Source organism: Saimiri boliviensis, chromosome 1 (assembly GCF_048565385.1).
Source record: "Saimiri boliviensis isolate mSaiBol1 chromosome 1, mSaiBol1.pri, whole genome shotgun sequence".
Classification (NCBI taxonomy): domain Eukaryota; kingdom Metazoa; phylum Chordata; class Mammalia; order Primates; family Cebidae; genus Saimiri; species Saimiri boliviensis.
In genome coordinates, this window is record NC_133449.1 from 25,579,089 (window position 1) to 25,596,382 (window position 17,294).

General features: G+C 41.7%; 1 protein-coding gene across 1 annotated transcript in view; it reads left to right on the plus strand.

The window, feature by feature from the left end:
* HADHA (hydroxyacyl-CoA dehydrogenase trifunctional multienzyme complex subunit alpha) overlaps positions 1 to 17,294 on the plus strand; it is a 57,884-nt gene that overhangs the window by 14,013 nt on the left and 26,577 nt on the right. Inside the window, exons 5-7 of the mRNA XM_003935271.4 lie at positions 441 to 579; positions 2,412 to 2,531; positions 4,367 to 4,469. Of these exons, the coding sequence (XP_003935320.1) occupies positions 441 to 579; positions 2,412 to 2,531; positions 4,367 to 4,469 (362 nt within the window). The remainder of the gene's footprint in view (positions 1 to 440; positions 580 to 2,411; positions 2,532 to 4,366; positions 4,470 to 17,294) is intronic.

A 17,294-nucleotide genomic window follows, 5' to 3' on the forward strand; every position in this document is an offset into this window, starting at 1 on the left:
TTTTAATCATTAGGGGGATTTATTACAAGGTTTTAGATTTCTCTAAACCACTTGGGAGCTTTTCTTTTGCTGTCATTTTTATTGCTGTTTAACCTAACTGCCTGATAGAGAAATGTTTGATCTGATTGTGAAATTATTTACCAAAGATGATTTTCTCATGTACCAAGCTTTGTGATTTAATGATTTGTTACAGAAGTAAAAATAAATTATGCAACACATTTATGTTTTCTGGATCCAGAAAAATTTAACACTCTTTATAGAGAGATGATGTTGCTGATATTGTGCTATTTGAAGCAAAATCATTCTTAACCTTCTGAGTATTTGAAGATTAATTACCAAATATTGATGTATGATGGGATAAGTATATAGTGGTAAGTACTGAACCAAATAGGTTATAGTTTTATCTCTTTCTCTCTTCTCTACTTTTGTGGATAATGCAGCATGTTAGCCGCTTGCAAGACCCCGCAAGAAGTAACACAGATCTCACAAGAAGCACAGAGAACATTTGAGAAACTTGAAAAGTCCACAAAGCCTGTTGTGGCTGCCATTAGTGGATCCTGCCTGGGAGGAGGACTTGAGGTATAGATACTCCGAAGTGAGGGAGACACTGTCCAACTCATTGGTGGCATTCATCAGCTGTAAATCCTTAGGCTACTGCTTTGCCTGAAAAAAGTTCCTGGAGGACAATCAGCTTTGGTTTTCCTGCCTCAGCCACTCCAGTAGCTGGGATTACAGGCCCACGTCATCATGCCCAGCTAATTTTTGTATCTTTAGTAGAGAAGGGGTTTCACCATGTTGGCCAGGCTGGTCTCAAACTCCTGTCCTCAGGCGATCCGCCCACTTCGATCTTCCAAAGTGCTGGGATTACAGGCGTGAGCCACTGCACCCAACCAGCTTTGTTTTTAGTTATCAAACTTCTAGATAGATTTTAATCCTTAATCCGCATGACACAGAGCAAGTGACATAGAGCAGGTAAATGAAGGTGTGATGTTTTCATTGGAACTGCATCTCTAACGTCCTTTTCAGTTTTAAAAATCTGGTTCAAGTTTGCAGGGCAAAGATTCAGAAGTGTGATCTATGCTCTTAAGCTACTTAAGTCTGGTTGAGACACGCAAAGTATAATGTAATTGCTTTGTGAGTAGTAAAGATGGTAAATAATAGAAGATTTGAGGGAAGAGATACTTACCAGATCAGAACATATAGGAAAAAAGCAAGGGAAAAGAAAACATTTATTGAGCATGCTTTTCACATGCTGCACCCTGTGCCAGACACTTTTCACATGTACAGTCACTTGCCATATAACGTTTCAGTGACCAATTGCATATACAACAGTGGTCCTATAATACTGTAACACTGCATTTTTACTATGCCTTTTCTGTATTTAGATACAGAAATGTTTATCACTGTGTCACAGTTGCCTACAGTATTCAGTACAGTCACATGCTGTCCAAGTTTGTAGCTCCTTAGAACAGGGGTCCCCAGTCCCCAGGCCAGAGCCTGTTAGGAACTGGGCCTCACAGCAGGAGGTGAGCTGTGGGCAAGTGAACATTACTGCCTGAGTTCTGCCTGTCATATCAACAGTGGCATTAGATTCTCATAAGAGCATGAACCCTGTTGTGAACTGCACATGCAAGGGATCCAGGTTGCACATTCTATCAGCCTTTAATGCCTGTTAATTTGAAGAAGGACGGTTTCATTCTGAAACCACCTCCTCCTCCCACCCCACCCTAGTTCTTGGAAAAATTGTCTTCCACGAAACCAGTCCCTGGTGTCAAAAAGGTTGGGAACTGCTGGCCTAGGAGCAATAGGCTATGCCGTATAGTGTAGATGTGTAGCAGGCTATGCCAGCTGGGTTTGTGTAAGTACACTCTACGATGTTCACACAACAACAAAATTGCCTAATGTTGCATTTCTCAGAACACATCTCCCCCGTTATGTGACACATGACTCTATTAATTAAGGAACCTGTGCCTGGGCCTAAACTATAAGCAGAATTTGATTAACCAGAATATGGATGGAAAAGGATTCCGCGTATGGTATGGTGTGAGCAAAGGCAACAGCAAAGCCAGCTAGGACACTATAAGTAGATATGCTTGATTGGAGAGTACAGGGCTTTTTAACCTGGGGTCCATATAAAATTATATGTGCATTTTTCTCTTGAGAGCTTCTGTAGCTTTCAGTAGATTTTTAAGGAGATCTACAGCCCAAAAAGAGGTTGGTAAATTAGAGGGAAGTGTGAAAAAAAGACTAAAAAGGTGAATTCTAGAAAGTATTAAATGCCAGCCTAAGGAATTTCAGTTTTTTCTGTGGGCACATTCCTGCTTTATAAGTAATCTTTAGAACCTCATAGGTCTCAAGTTGCTACTAAGTTATATTTTCTAACATTCTGATTTTCTTTCATTGGTTCAAAGCTTGCTGTTTCATGCCAATACAGAATAGCAACAAAAGACAGAAAAACAGTATTAGGTACCCCTGAAGTCTTGTTGGGGATCTTACCAGGAGCAGGGGGCACACAAAGGCTGCCCAAAATGGTGAGTCTAACATTCCCTTTGTGAACCTATATGCCCTCTTTAGATCTGTTTTCTGTATAAAATGCATAATGTGGGCCTTCATTGTAGAATTTTTTTTTTTTTTTTTGAGACGGAGTTTCGCTCTTGTTACCCAGGCTGGAGTGCAATGACGCGATCTCGGCTCACCGCAACCTCCGCCTCCTGGGCTCAGGCAATTCTCCTGCCTCAGCCTCCTGAGTAGCTGGGATTACAGGCACGTGCCACCATGCCCAGCTAATTTTTTGTATCTTTAGTAGAGACGGGGTTTCACCATGTTGACCAGGATGGTCTCGATCTCTCGACCTCGTGATCTACCCGCCTCAGCCTCCCAAAGTGCTGGGATTACAGGCTTGAGCCACCGCGCCCGGCCATTGTAGAATTTAAAAACCAAATAAAATATGAATATATGGGATCAATGATAGACTTTTATTCCTGGTATTTATTTTTTCAATTCCACAGAATTATTGATCAAGGTCCTTTGTTAGTCCTTGAGGAAGGATGAAGATAACTAAGATATGTCTTGCTTTTCTGGAGCTTATGGTTTAACTGATTCCCTTTCCACATAGTACTGTCTTAACAGTTTTTCAAAACCATGAGTTATATTAATATTTCATAATAAATTTAAGAGGCAGACCTTTTTCTGTCATTATTTGATTTGGATGTTCTCATTGCTGTGTTTTGTGGAACCAAAAGAGGCTCAGCAGGCTTTGAATTCCAAGGAGAAGGGAAGAACAGTCAGACCTCGATGCTCCAGCGCAATCTTAATGTCAATCCAAGGGCCCAGTGAACTCATAGCTTCTGGCACTATAGATTTCTCAGTGAAAACAAGGCTCAACAGAAATACTCTTTGCAGGGAAGTTCATCTCAATTGAGTACAAAAGAAAACAAGGTGTATGGTGGTAATTTTCTAATAATAATAATGTGCTTTCCTTCATAGGAATGTCAAAAGGATTTATTGAAAGAATGAATATGTATATATGTGTATCAAAAATATTTGCTGAGTTTCTTTCTTATTTTTTTTCCTTAAACTATAGCTGGTATTTGAATGTTGCCAGAAGCCTTTCTTCTAGTATACCATAAAAGCAGCCCTAGCTGAGTTCTATTTTTGTTAAGCTTAAAATTCTTTTTTAAAGACTTTGTCAAAACTATCAAGTTTCTCAGAGTCTTCACTAGTTTCAATATGAGAATTTTATTTTATTTTACTTCAGTTTTGAGACAGAGTATCACTCTGTTGCTGAGGCTGGAGTGCAGTGGCATGATCTTGGCTCACTGCAACCTCTGCCTCTGGCTTCAAGTAATTCTCGTGCCTCAGTCTCCTGTGTAGCTGCGACTACAGGTGTGCGCCACCATGCCTGGCTAATTTTTTGTATTTTTAGTAAAGACGGGGTTTCACCATGTTGGCCAGGCTGCTCTTGAACTCCTCCTGACCTCAGGTGACCCACCCACCTCAGCCTCCCAAAGTGCTGGGATTATAGGCGTGAGCCACTGCACCTGGCCAGAATTTAAAATATTATATAAATGATAGAAAAAAACCCCAGAAATGCATAATTTTAGGAAACATGAGATTGATTCTTTACCATATCAGTATAAGAATCCTATATATTGAATTAAAAGAAGAAATAAAGACATTTTTGCTTCAGCTAGAGGTAATCCCCAAAACTACCCAAATATTATCAGTATATTAAATATAACTTATGTATGTTATTGATAAATAGCATAAACATACGGTTTGACTTTTCTCATTTTAATATTTGTTCATTTGATGATTGATCACTCTTGATTTTCCCCCTAAACTCTCATCCTTGCTTGCATGTTAGGTGGGTGTGCCTGCTGCTTTTGACATGATGCTGACTGGTAGAAACATTCGTGCAGACAGGGCAAAGAAAATGGGACTGGTTGACCAATTGGTGGAACCCCTGGGTAAGTGTTAGCACATCTCATAGTCGGGCCTTATAAAGTTACTTATTTTCTTAAAGAGTTAACCTCACTGGACCGCGTGCCTATGGTCCCAGCTACTAGGGAGACTGAGGCTGGAGAACCCCTTGAGTTCAGGAGTTCTGGGCTGTAGGGCGCTATACCAATCGGGTATGCACACTAAGTTCAGCATCAATATGGTGACCTCCCGGAAGCAGGGAACCACTAGGTTGCCTAAGGAGGGGTGGACCAGCCCAGGTTGGAAACGGAGCAGCTTAAAACTCCCGTGCTGATCGGTAGTGGGATTGCGCCTGCGAATAGCCACTGCACTCCAGCCTCAGCAACATAGTGAGACTCACCCTCTTTAAAAAAAAAAAAAAAAAAAAAAAAGTTAACCTCTTAGGCCAGGCATGGTGGCTCACACATGTAATGCCAGCACTTTGGAAAGCTGACGTGGGAAGATCATTTGAGGTCAGGAGTTTGAGACCAGCCTTGCCAACATGATGAAACCCTGTCTCCACTAAAAATACAAAAATTAGCTAGGCGAGGTGGTATGAACCTCTAGTCCCAGCTACTTGGGAGACCAAGGCAGGAGGATTGCTTGAACCTGGTGGGGCTGAGGTTGCAGTGAGCCAAGATCGTGCCATTGCACTTCAGCCTGGGCAACAGAGACAGACTCTGTCTCAAAAGAAAAAAGGGGTTAACCTCTTGAATATCACAGGAAGCACAGAGTGAAGCTCAAACTCTTAAGAAATGAGTCATTATTCTGAGGAAGTTTTCTAAAATAGCTAATACTAAATCATACTCAACATTACCATGATTTTTATTTTGCTTTATAATTAGAATGTTAAGAGTACAGAAATCAATCAAGTCATTATTTTTGGTTCTTAAATTACCTGTATCATTATCCATGCTTAACCTTCCTTCAGTTTCTTGTGTCGTTTCAATAATATAATAAATGAAACAACCAATTTGAGACTATTAACAATAATTGACATCTACTGATGGGCTACTTCCTCTCATTCAATTTCTTTGCCTCCCTTTATCCAAGGAAGCCATTATTCTGACTTGTTTGTTCATCGCCCTCTTATATTTCTTGAAAATCAGCATTATTAAGATACTATTTACCTAATAGTAAATGTATTAATTTTCTGTGTGTATGTGCATGTTGGGGTCTCACTCTGTTGCCCAGACTGGAGTGTAATGGTGTAAATATGGCTCAGTGCAACCTCAACCTCTTGGGCTCAAATGATCCTCCCACCTCCATGCCCCAGGTAGCTGAGACCACAGGCGTACACTGCCACGCTAATGTTTTATTTTTCATAGAGATGAGATCTCACTCTTTTGTCCAGGCTAGTCTTAAACTCCTGGGCTCAGGCAATCCTCTTGCCTCAGGCAGCCAAAGTGCTGAGATTACAGGTGTGAACCACTGTGTCTGGTGAAATTGACCAATTTTTATGCACACTTTGAGTTTTGGAAATGTATATAGCTGTGTAAACACTGCGACAATCAAAAAATATCCATGCTCAGTGGCTAACACTTGTAACCCTAGCACTTTAGGAGGCTGATGTGGGAGGATTGCTTGAGGCCAGGAATTCAAGACTGGCCTAGACAGCAGAGCAAGATCCCATCTCTTAAAAAAGATTTTTTTTTTAAAATTAGCTGGGTGTCGTAGTGTATGCCTGTAGTCCCAGCTAGTCATGAGGCTGAGGCAGGAATATCGTTTTAGCCCACTGGTTCAAGGCTGTAGTGAGCTATGATCACACCACTGCACTCCAGTCTGGGAAGCAGAGCAAGACCCCATCTTTTAAAAAAATTTTTAAAACATTATGTAGCTTGTTTTAGTCTTCTTTCACTTAGCATAATGCTTTAGAGATGCATCCATATTGTTGCATATATCAGCAGTTTGTTCCTTCCTATTGCTGAGTGTTACTCCATTGTAGAAATGTGCCATAGTTTATTCACCAAATGATGAGCATTTGAGTTGTTTCCAATTTGGGACTATTCAGAATAAAGCTGCTATGAACATTCATCTTCAAGTCTTTATGTGGACGTGGCTGGGTGTGGTGGCTCACACCTGTAATCTCAGCACTTTGGGAGGCTGAGTCAGACTGATCACCTGAGGTCAGGGGTTCAAAACCATCCTGACAAACATGGTGAAACCCTTGTCTCTACTAAAAATGCAAAAGTTAGCTGGGTGTGGTAGTGTGCCCCTCTGGTCCCAGATACTTGGGAGGCTAAGGCAAGATAATTGCTTGAACCGAGGAAGCAGAGGTTGCAGTGAGCCGAGATCGTGCCACTGCACTCCAGCCTGAGTAACAGGGCAAGACTCTCTCTCTCAAAAATATCTTTATGTGGACATATGTTTCATTTCTGTTGGGTAAATACTGAAGTGTGGATTGGCTAGTCCATATAACAGATATATTTTAGCTTTTGAAAAAAAAATTTAGCCTGAGCAACATAACAAGACTCTGTCTCTACAAAATAAAGTTTTAACTAGTTGGGTGTGGTGGCACATGCCTGTAGTCCTAGCTACTAGGAAGGCTAAGGCAGGATGATTGCTTGAACTCAGGAGTTTAAGGTTACACTGAGTTATGATCAGGTCTCCGCACTCCAGCCTGGGTGACAGAGCGAGACCTTGTCTCTTGGGAAACAAAAAAAAAATTTAGAGATGAGTCTTTGAGTCTTGCTATGTCACACAGGCTGGCCTCAAACTTTCGGGCTCTAGCACTTCTCCTGCCTCAGCCTCTCAAGAAGCTGGGATTACAAGGCATGTGCCACTAGCATGTTAGGTATGTGTTTGCTTTTCTGTCAGACTATTATCCCAAAGTGGGATAATACTGTTCCTACTATTACTATTTGGCATTCCTACCAGCAGTGATGAGAGTTGTAGTTACCAACCACTTTGCAGAGTCAGTCTTTTTAATTTTAGACATTCTAATAGGAATGTAGTAATAATTCTTTGTTTGAGACAGAGTCTCACTCTGTTGCCCAGGCTGGAGTGCAGTGGTGCCGTCTTGGCTCACTGCAACCTGTGCCTCCCAGGCTCAAGCGATTTTCCTGCCTCAGCCTCCTAAGTAGCTGGACTACAGGCTCCCACCACCATGCCCAGCTAATTTTTGTATTTTTAGTAGAAATGGGGTTTTGCCATGTTGTCAGGGCTGGTCTGAAATTCCTGACCTCAAGTGATATGCCCGCCGCAGCCTCCGAAAGTGCTGAAATTACAGGTGTGAGCCACTGTGCCCAGCTGGAATGTAGTAACATTTCATTGTAGTTTTATATTACCCTAATTACCAAAGATACTGAATATCTGTATATCTTCTTTTTTTTTTTTTTCCTTTTTTGAGATGGAGTCTTGCTTTGTTGCCAGGCTGGAGTGCAGTGGTGCAGTCTCAGCTCATCTCAACCTCCACCTCCTGGGTTCAAGCAATTCTTTTCCCTCAGCCTCTTGAGTAGCTGGGATTACAGGCATGGGCCACGAGGCCCAGCTAATTTTTGTATTTTTAGTAGAGACAGGGTTTCACCATGTTGGCCGGGATGGTCTCGATCTCTTGACCTCATGATCCACCTGCATCAGCCTCCCAAGGTCCTGGGATTATAGGCGTGAGCCACCGCGCCCAGCCTGTATGTCTTCTTTGATAAAGTGTTTCTTCAAATTTTTTGCCCATTTTGTTTGACTGAGTTGTTTTTCTTGAGTTTTCAGAGTTCTTTTTATATTAGGATACAAGTCCTTTATCAAATACGTGATTTGCAAATACTTCCTCACAGTCTGTGGCTTGTCTTTTCACTATGTAAGAGCAGAAATTCTTAATTTTAATGAAGTTCGGTTTATCAAGGTTTTTTTTTTATGAATCATGCTATTAGTGTGGTATCTAAAAAATATTTTTCTGACTAAAGATCACTAAGATTTTCCTGTATACTTCTAGACATTTTCTAGTTTTAGCTTTTGTATTTTGGTCTATGATTCATTTCAAGTTTATATATTGTGTGAGGTAAGGATTGAAGGCCTTTTCTTCCCTTTTTGCATATGAATATCCAAATGTCTTGGCACCATTTGTTGAGAAGACTACTATTTCCTCAGTGAACTACCTTCACCCCTTGATCGGAAATCAACTGACCTTGTCTATTTGGGTTAATTGGATTTCCTATTCCTAGTTATCTACGTGTCTTTCGTTAAACCAATACTACACTGCCTTGATTATTGTATTTTATAGGGAATCCTGAAATGAGGCAGTATAAGTCCTCTAACTCAGGTCTTTTCTTTCAAAATTATTTTGCTCATGCTAGTTCCTTTGCTTTTGCATATAAATTTTATAATCATCTTGTCCATATCTAAAAAAATACCTGCTGGGATTTTTATTGGAATTGCATTGAATCAGTATATAAATTTGGGGAGAACTGACACCTTAAAAGTATTGAGTCATTTCATCCATGAACATGGCGAAGCTCTCTGTTTATTTAGGTGGTGCTTAAATTTCTCTCGGCAGCGTTTGTACTTTTCAGTAAATAGATCTTGAACACATTTTGTTAAATTTATGCCTAGATATTTCATACTTTTAGACTGTTTTACTTTTTTAAATTTTAATCTCTCACTAGAATATAGAAATACGAAGACTTTTAGACATGGACCTTGTATCTTGTGGTTTAGCTGAATTCATTTACTAGTTCTAGTAGCTTTTTTTTTTTTTTTTTTTAATATAGATTCCTGAGGATTTTCTACATAGATAATTATGTTGTCTATAAGTAAAGACAGTTTGGCTTCTTTCTTTCCAATATGGATGCCATTTCTTTCTTTCTTTCTTTTTTTTTTTTTTTTTTTTGACTTACCACAATGTCTAAGACCTTTGTACAACATTGGATAGAAGTCATGAGAACAAGTATCAACTTGTTCCCAGTCTTAGGAGGAAAGCATTCACTAGTTTTTATAGTTTTTTTTCTTTCCTTTCTTTCTTTTTTTTTTAAAGATGGGATTTCACCATGATGGCCAGGCTAGTCTTGAACTCCTGACCTCAGGTGATCCACCCACCTCGGCCTCCCAAAGTGCTAGGATTACAGGTGTGAGCCACCGCGCCCGGCCTCTTTTTTCTTTCTTTTTTTTTCTTTTTGAGACGGAGTTTTTCTCTTCTTGCCCAGGTTGGAGTGCAGTGACATGATCTCGGTTCACTGCAACCTCCACCTCTTGGGTTCAAGCGATTCTTTTGCCTCAGCCTCCCGAGTAACTGGGACTACAGGCACCAGCCACCGCACCCGACTAATTTTTATATTTTTAGTAGAGATAGGGTTTCACCATGTTGGCCAGGCTGATCTTGAACTCCTGACTGCAGGTGATCCACTCACCTTGGCCTCTCAAACTGCTGGGATTACAGGTGCGAGCCCCCACACCCGGCCCTTAGCATTCACTATTAAGTATGATATTAGTTGTTGGTTTTTTATATGTGCTCTTTGTCAGGTTTGTTGAGAATGAGTATTGAATTTTGTCATGCCTTTTCTCCATCTACTGAGATAATTGTGGGTTTTTTTTTCTTTTTTAGTCTATTAATAATGTCAGTCACATTGATTTTTGAATGTTGAACCAGCCTTGCTTTTTGGAATAAACTCCCTTTTGTTGTCGTGTAAAGGATTTTTATGTCTGGTCATGAGTGATAAGGTCTCAAGGATAATTTTCTTTTCTTACTATATTTTTGCCTGGTGTTGGTATCAGGGTAATGCCGGCTTCATAAAATGAGAAATGTTCTCTCCTCTTGTATTTTCTGGAAGATTTTATGTAGAGTTGGTATTATTAAATGCTCGATAGAATTAACCGGTAATTCCTGGGCTCCTAGTTTTCTTTGTTGGGAAAATTTTTATCTATGAATTCCATTAATAGATACAGGGCTCTTCAGGTTCTCCATTTCTTTTCTTTCTTTTTTTTTTTTTTTGAGACGGAGTTTCGCTTTTGTTACCCAGGCTGGAGTGCAATGGTGCGATCTCAGCTCACTGCAACCTCCACCTCCTGGGTTCAAGCAATTCTCCTGCCTCAGCCTCTTGAGTAGGTGGGACTACAGGCGCACTCCACCACGCCCGGCTAATTTTTGCATTTTTAGTAGAGACGGGGTTTCACTATGTTGACCAGGATGGTCTCAATCTCTTCACCTCTTGATCCACCCGCCTCGGCTTCCCAGAGTGCTGGGATTACAGGCATGAGCCACCGCGCCTGGCCCAGGTTCTCCATTTCTGGAGTGAGCTATGGCAATTTGTGTCTTTCAAATAATTTGTTCATTTCATCTATTAATTTTCCAAATTTATTGCAATAAAGCTGTTCATAATACTTCCTCGTCACTTTAATATTTTTATACTCTATAATGATGTCTCCTCATTCATTCCTTATATTGATCGTTTTTCAGCTGATATGGACTTTAATCACTTACGAAATACCTTATAGTAACATCTAGGTTAATGTTTATTGAATAAACTGGGCTGTAGCCTAGCCAAGTTGACATATCTGAAGACTGTCATACTCTACCCCTTGTCTATTTGATACCCATACACATCTGCTAAAGCCATACTTAGTCTCCAAATAAAGGCAATGACAAGAGTCATACTTCATCCTGACATAATGCAACTCTCCTTTATACAACCAAAAATACACTGATCCCTTCCCGAGAAGAGGATGCAGAGTTCTTGGGTGAAATTCAATCTTCTCTCATATTCTGTAACATAAATGCTATTATATAAAGTTAACTATTACGGGTACATCTTATATTAGATGATAAGGAGATAGAGAAGAAAACACTAATATTTAGTTAATTATATAAATTCATAACAAAATAAGGAAGAAATTCTTATAAAGAGTACAATATTTATTTCTGTATTCAGAAATGAATATTTATAGTATTTCCAGATCGGTATTCAGCTGATCTGGAAAGAGCACTGAGCTATCAAATGTCAGAGTAAATGATTAAAGCAACAACCCAAAAGGAAAGTAACAGTGGAGCCTTTATTCACTTACTGTGATAGTTTACACAGAAGGCTAAAACCAAAGAAAGCGTCAGCTCCTCCCTATACCATTTTCCCCATGGAGTGGTATGCTGGTTGAGGGTCTCATAGATTAGCACACAAGTAGGGGCCATCTCACTGTGGCAAAAGCCCTGAGCAAAAGGTTCCTGCAGCTTTATGGACCCTGGGTGAGGAGAGTGGAAGACACTGGGAGAAGTGCCTTTAAGATTTCCCATTCTGTGAACAGGAATTTCTGAAAAAGCAAAAGAAAAAAGGAAAAAAAAAGATTTCCCCTTCCAACCAGGCAGCACGGTGGCTCACATCTGTAATCCTAGCACTTTGGGAGGCCAAAGCAGGTGAATTGCCTGAGCTCAGGAGTTCGAGACCAGCCTAGGCAACACAGTGAAACCCTGTCTCTACTAAAATACAGAAAAAAAATTATCCAGGTATAGCACCGTGCACCTATAGTCCCAGCCACTCAGGAGGCTGAGGCAGGAGAATTGCTAGAACCTGGGAGGCAGAGGTTGCAGTGAGCCGAGATCGCTCCACTGCTCTCCAGCCTGGGTGGCAAAGCAAGGCTCCATCTCAAAAAAAAAAAAAAACAAAACCAAAAAAACAAAAATTAGCCAGGTGTGTTGGCATATGCCTGTTTAATCCCAGCTACTCAGGAGGTTGAGGCAGGAGAATCACTTGAACCCGGGAGGCAGAGGTTGCAGTGAGTTGAGATTGTGCCACTGCATTCCAACCTTGGCAACAGAGTGAGACTCCGTGTCAAAAAAAAAAAAAAAAATGTATCCTTCTTCCCTCAACAAGATCTCAGCAGAGGCACCTGAAGAAGGCCTAAGCCAAAGGCCACATATAAAAGACCTAGGAATAGAAGGGATCTAGGCTAGGAGTGCAAATTTGTGTAAGAGCTTAGCCAGCCCCAGAGACCCAAGTCCTTGACTGCAGCTCCCTCAGAGACCGCAGAGCACTGGCTGTGCACCAGGTCTGGTGTGGAAAGGGTAATGTTTCTACTCCCCTTTCCATATTCCCTTTGCTCTCAGGAAATACCTCAGTTGGTCATAGTTCTTTGCCTGGTGGGGTGACCTTCATTCCTAAAATGTCTTCTAGGCCAATAGCAGTCCTGTACGAATTGGGTTGTGATTTTCTACTGACTAATTACAGATCATGTCAGTACTAAGGGACACCCTAAGAGATCTGCCACATTTGAGACATACTCTTCCTTACATCTATTATATAGAAGCAACCTAATTTTCCCCCTTGGTAATCAGGATTAATTACCCAGCGAGTATAGTACCCGCCCTCTGCTGCCTGTTGATTCTGAGGCATGATGAGTCCAAAGTGGCCAGATGGCAGTGTTAACTTCCAGTTCAGTAGAATCATTGTTGTGTCTCCTGGTGGAAGCCTTTCCCCATTTGGAACTAAGCCCTATAGACAGACAGAGCCTAAAGTTTAAGGGACAAGAAGCAGAAATTTTGCCGGTAGATTAGATCACTAGGGTTAATAGTGAACAGGGCCATTTCTGTTTTCTGTCCTTGATTTTTGGACCCATGAATCCTGGGGGAAAAATAGCACCCTATATTGGAAGCTGACTTAAAACATTTGCAGCATCCTGGAGGATGTTGACTCTGCAAAATACTGCCACTTAGCTGGCACTGTGATGGAGTCTTCAGTAGTCTATCTCACCATTCTGTTGAGCCACCTGCTCCCCGATGATTCAGTAAGATCAGTGTTTCGTGAGCGTGACCCATTGCTGCACTTCACTTGCTGAGAAGTGAGTTCCTTAATAAGAAGCAGTGCTCTGTGGAATAACACGATGGTGGATAAGGCACTAAGTCCACAAATCGTGGTTTTGGCAGAAGCGTTGCATGCCAGGAAAGCAAATTGATATTCACAGTTAATGTTTCAGTAAAAACCTTTCCATCGCAGCCCTTTCCATGAGAGAAGCAGTGCAAAGTAATCAACCTGCCACAAGGTGGCTCCCTGATCACCCTAGAGACTCCCCGTGTGAGGGATTCAGTATAGGTTTCTGCTGCTGGCTGATAGGGCACTCAATACTGGCTGTAGCCAGATGGGCCTTGGTAAGTGCAAGTCTGTATTGCCTAAGCCCCTGCATAACCTCCACACCCACCATCATGGCCACTGTTCATGAAGCAGTGACAAGAGTGACTAGGGAAAGGTGCTGACTGGTACCCATAGAATGAGTCGTTCCAGCCACTTGATCATTGAAATCCTTGGCTAAGTCCACTCTGATGGGCATTTACATGGGACACAAGTGTTTTCACATCATTTGCCTATTGAGAGAGGTCTATCCACTTACCTATTCCTCAGGTGTCCTTGTGTATTAGTTTGTTAGGGCTGCCATAACAAATACTAGACTGAATGGCTTCAATAACAGAAACTTAACAGGTTCTCACATTTCTGGAAACTAGAAGTCTAAGATGAGGTGTTAGCAGGTTTGGCTTCTTCTGAGGCATCTCTCTTTGGCTTGCAGATGGCACTGGCTTCTTACTGTGTCTGCATATCACTGGCATCTCTTTTGTGTGTCAAAATTTTTTATAAAGACACCAGTCAGATTGGATCAGGGCACAGCCTAATGGCCTCATTTTAAAGTAATTACTTCTTTAAAGGCCCTATCCCCAGTTGCAGTCACATTCTGAGATACTGGAGGTTGGGACTTCAACATACAAATGTGGTTGGGAGGCACAATTCAGCCCATAACACCTTGCCAGCAGTTTTTCATCTGTGTCCCCACTAAGTTCCTGACCATCCAGGCAAACCGTTGGTCACAGCCTGTGAGTGTAGACCCTTAGCTCAGGCCATTTTTCTTTCTAGGCAAAATGAACAACCATGTGCACTGCTAGAAATAACTGCCCGCTGGGAGGATATCCCTTCACCACTGTCTTTAAAGGGTGTCCCCGAAGGGATTGTAGTGTTACAGCTGTCCACTTCCAGATGATACCTGCATGTCATGCAAAAGTATCTACAAACCAAGTCCGAGTTTTCCTTTACCAATCAACTGGCTATAGAGAGGTCCCCATTAGGCCATAGGTGCAGGCTGGGAGAGAAAAAGAAGAACAGGGTGGGGCCATGGGGTATTTCAGCCACTTCCTCATGCAGCTTGTGTCTTTAGGGTCTGTTCAAGCCCAGTCATACATATACCACTTCCATTTGATAATGGAGTGCTACCATGTACACCCCACTTTCTGGCTTAGTGGGTCAGACAACATCCGTTACATGATCAGCAGCTCAGGTCACCTGGTAACTTGATGCCCCATGGTTAAGCTTTGAATCGCTATGAATTCTAACAAGCCAAACACTGTTTCCCAAAAGGAGAGTAGTTATTCACAGAGGATGGCAGGGCTTTTTCTAAAATCCTGAGTATGCATTGTGATTGACCTATAGAGATCCACTGAAGACTCCAGACAGCATCTCTGTCTGTTGCCGACACTTCAGGTGCCATCGAGTTTGAATCACATGGCCCAAATGGCAGAACAGCTTCTCTTGTTCTGGGTCCCACTTAAACTAGCAGCTTTTTTAGTTACTCAGTAAATGGGCTGGAGTAGCACACCCAAATGAGGAATATGTTGTCTCCAAAATTTGAAGCAGCCCACCAAGTATTATGTCTGTTTTCTTGTGGTATGAGGGGTCAGGTGTAGCACTAACCCCTTACCTTAGAAGGGATGTCTTTGTATGCCCCAGACCACTGGATCTCTAGAAATTTCACTAACACGGGAGGCCCTGAATTTGGGGCGCTTTATGTCCCACCTTCTGACACGCACGCCTTACCAGTATATCTAGAGTAGTTAATACTTCCTGCTCACCAGATCCATTCAGCATAATATCACAGTGTAGAGAACCAGCATGATGTCTGTGGAAGGACAAGGTATCAGGCTCTTTGTGGACTAAATTATGTTATATGGTTGAAAACAATATACCCACCCGTAAGGTAAGACATTGAAGGTATATTGCTGAAAGCAAACTGCTTCTGGTGGTCTTTACAAACATATGCCAAGAACAAAAAAGCTTCTGTCAGATCAGTCACTGCATACTAGGTCCAAGGATGTATGTTAATTTGTTCAATAAAACAACATCTGGAACACCAGTTAGAATCGCAGTTGCCATCTGATTAAGTTTACAATAATCCACTGTCATTGTATAAGATCTGTTTTCTACACTGTTCAGAGTAGGCAAGTTGAATGAGAATGAAGTGGGAATCACCAGCCCTACCCCTTTCAAGTGCTTGATGGTGATACTAATCTCTGCAGTCCCTCCAGGATTGTGGTGTTGCTTTTGGTTTACTGTTTTCTAGGTAGAGGCAATTTTAGTGGCTTTCACTTGGACTTTCCCACCGTAATGGCCCTTACTGTATAAGTCAGAGAACTAATACAGTGATATTACTAATTACTAAGTATGTCTGTTCCGATTGTGCTTTCTGAAACTGGTAAAATAACCACAGGATGGGCTCAGAGGACCACAAGGCCCCCTGTGAGACAGACCTGAGCTAAAACTCCGTTGATCACTTGACTTCATAAGCCCCTACTCTGACTACTGGACCACGGCAATATTTGGGTCCCACAGAATTAGTGTTAGTTCAGAAGCCAGTGTCTAGTAATCCTCAAAAAAATCATTGTTTCCCTTTCCCCAAGGTAGATAGCCATAGGTCCCTTTGGGGAAGGGTAGGAGAAAGATAAATGGGAAAGTCTCCTCAAAAAGACACAGCTTCCCTTTCATTAAGGAGATTCTGGGTCTGTAAACTAGCTCATTTCTGGGAACTGATTAAGAGGCCATAACTCTCTTTGGGTGATTCAAGTTATGCTCCTGTTTACCAGATCTAGAATTATTCGCTTATACAAATCAAGAGTGTAGTAGACTACCCATCTATTTCTTTTCTAGGGACACCATGATCTAGGGACGCCCAATACCTTAGGTCTCTGCCAGTCAGACTATTGTGATTACTACTTTGGCTCCATTATTTATTACAGTGTCCATGCCCACCTTGATTTGGCATGGTACTGCCACTTGGCCCCTGCCACTCCGGGACTACTCTGGAGGCTGCGGCAGGAAAATTGCTTGAACCTGGGAGTCAGAGGTTGCAGTGAGCCAAGATTGCAACACTGCACTCCAGCCTTGGTGACAGAGCAAGACTCTGTCTCAAAAACAACAACAACAACAACAACAACAACAACAACAAAATAGGGCAAATGTCTTAAGGGAAAGATTGGTTGTACGTTTGCCGTAGGTTCCCTTGGTTGGGATTTTGTTTCCTAACTACCACAGTACTGCACAAGATTGCCATTTTGACCCCAGCCATCTCCTCCTATGTGGCTCTTACAGACTTGATTGAGAGCCTGGTAGGTGTCTGTGATGTCTGTTTTCACAGCACTGTAATTTCTGTTCTCTGGATATTTTTTAAATAGAGGTGGGATCTCACCGTGTCTCCCAGACTGGTCTCAAACTCCTGATCTCAAGCAGTCTTCCTGTGTCAGTCTTCCAAAGTGCTGGGATTGTAGGCATGAGCCACTATACCTGTTCTTCAGATTTTTTTTGAGCCTAGCTCTGTAACCTCTTGCCCCAAGCAGGTTCAAAATCTGGCAGAGGCCTTGAGTGGAAAATCAGTTGCATATTGGTTCCATAGAAGTACCTTATCTATTAAACATCACAAAACTATGAGAGATTTCACTCGACCTCTCTGAGCTAGCCCCTTCCTCCTTGTGTACCATCTTAGAACCTCACAATTGTTCCATGGGGAAAACTGGCTTTGCACTTGGTTTCTTCTAGCTTCTGATCTGCTGTACGTGACCACCAAAAACTCTGATGGTTTCACTTTTCTTCTGCTTGAGTCAAGTCCAG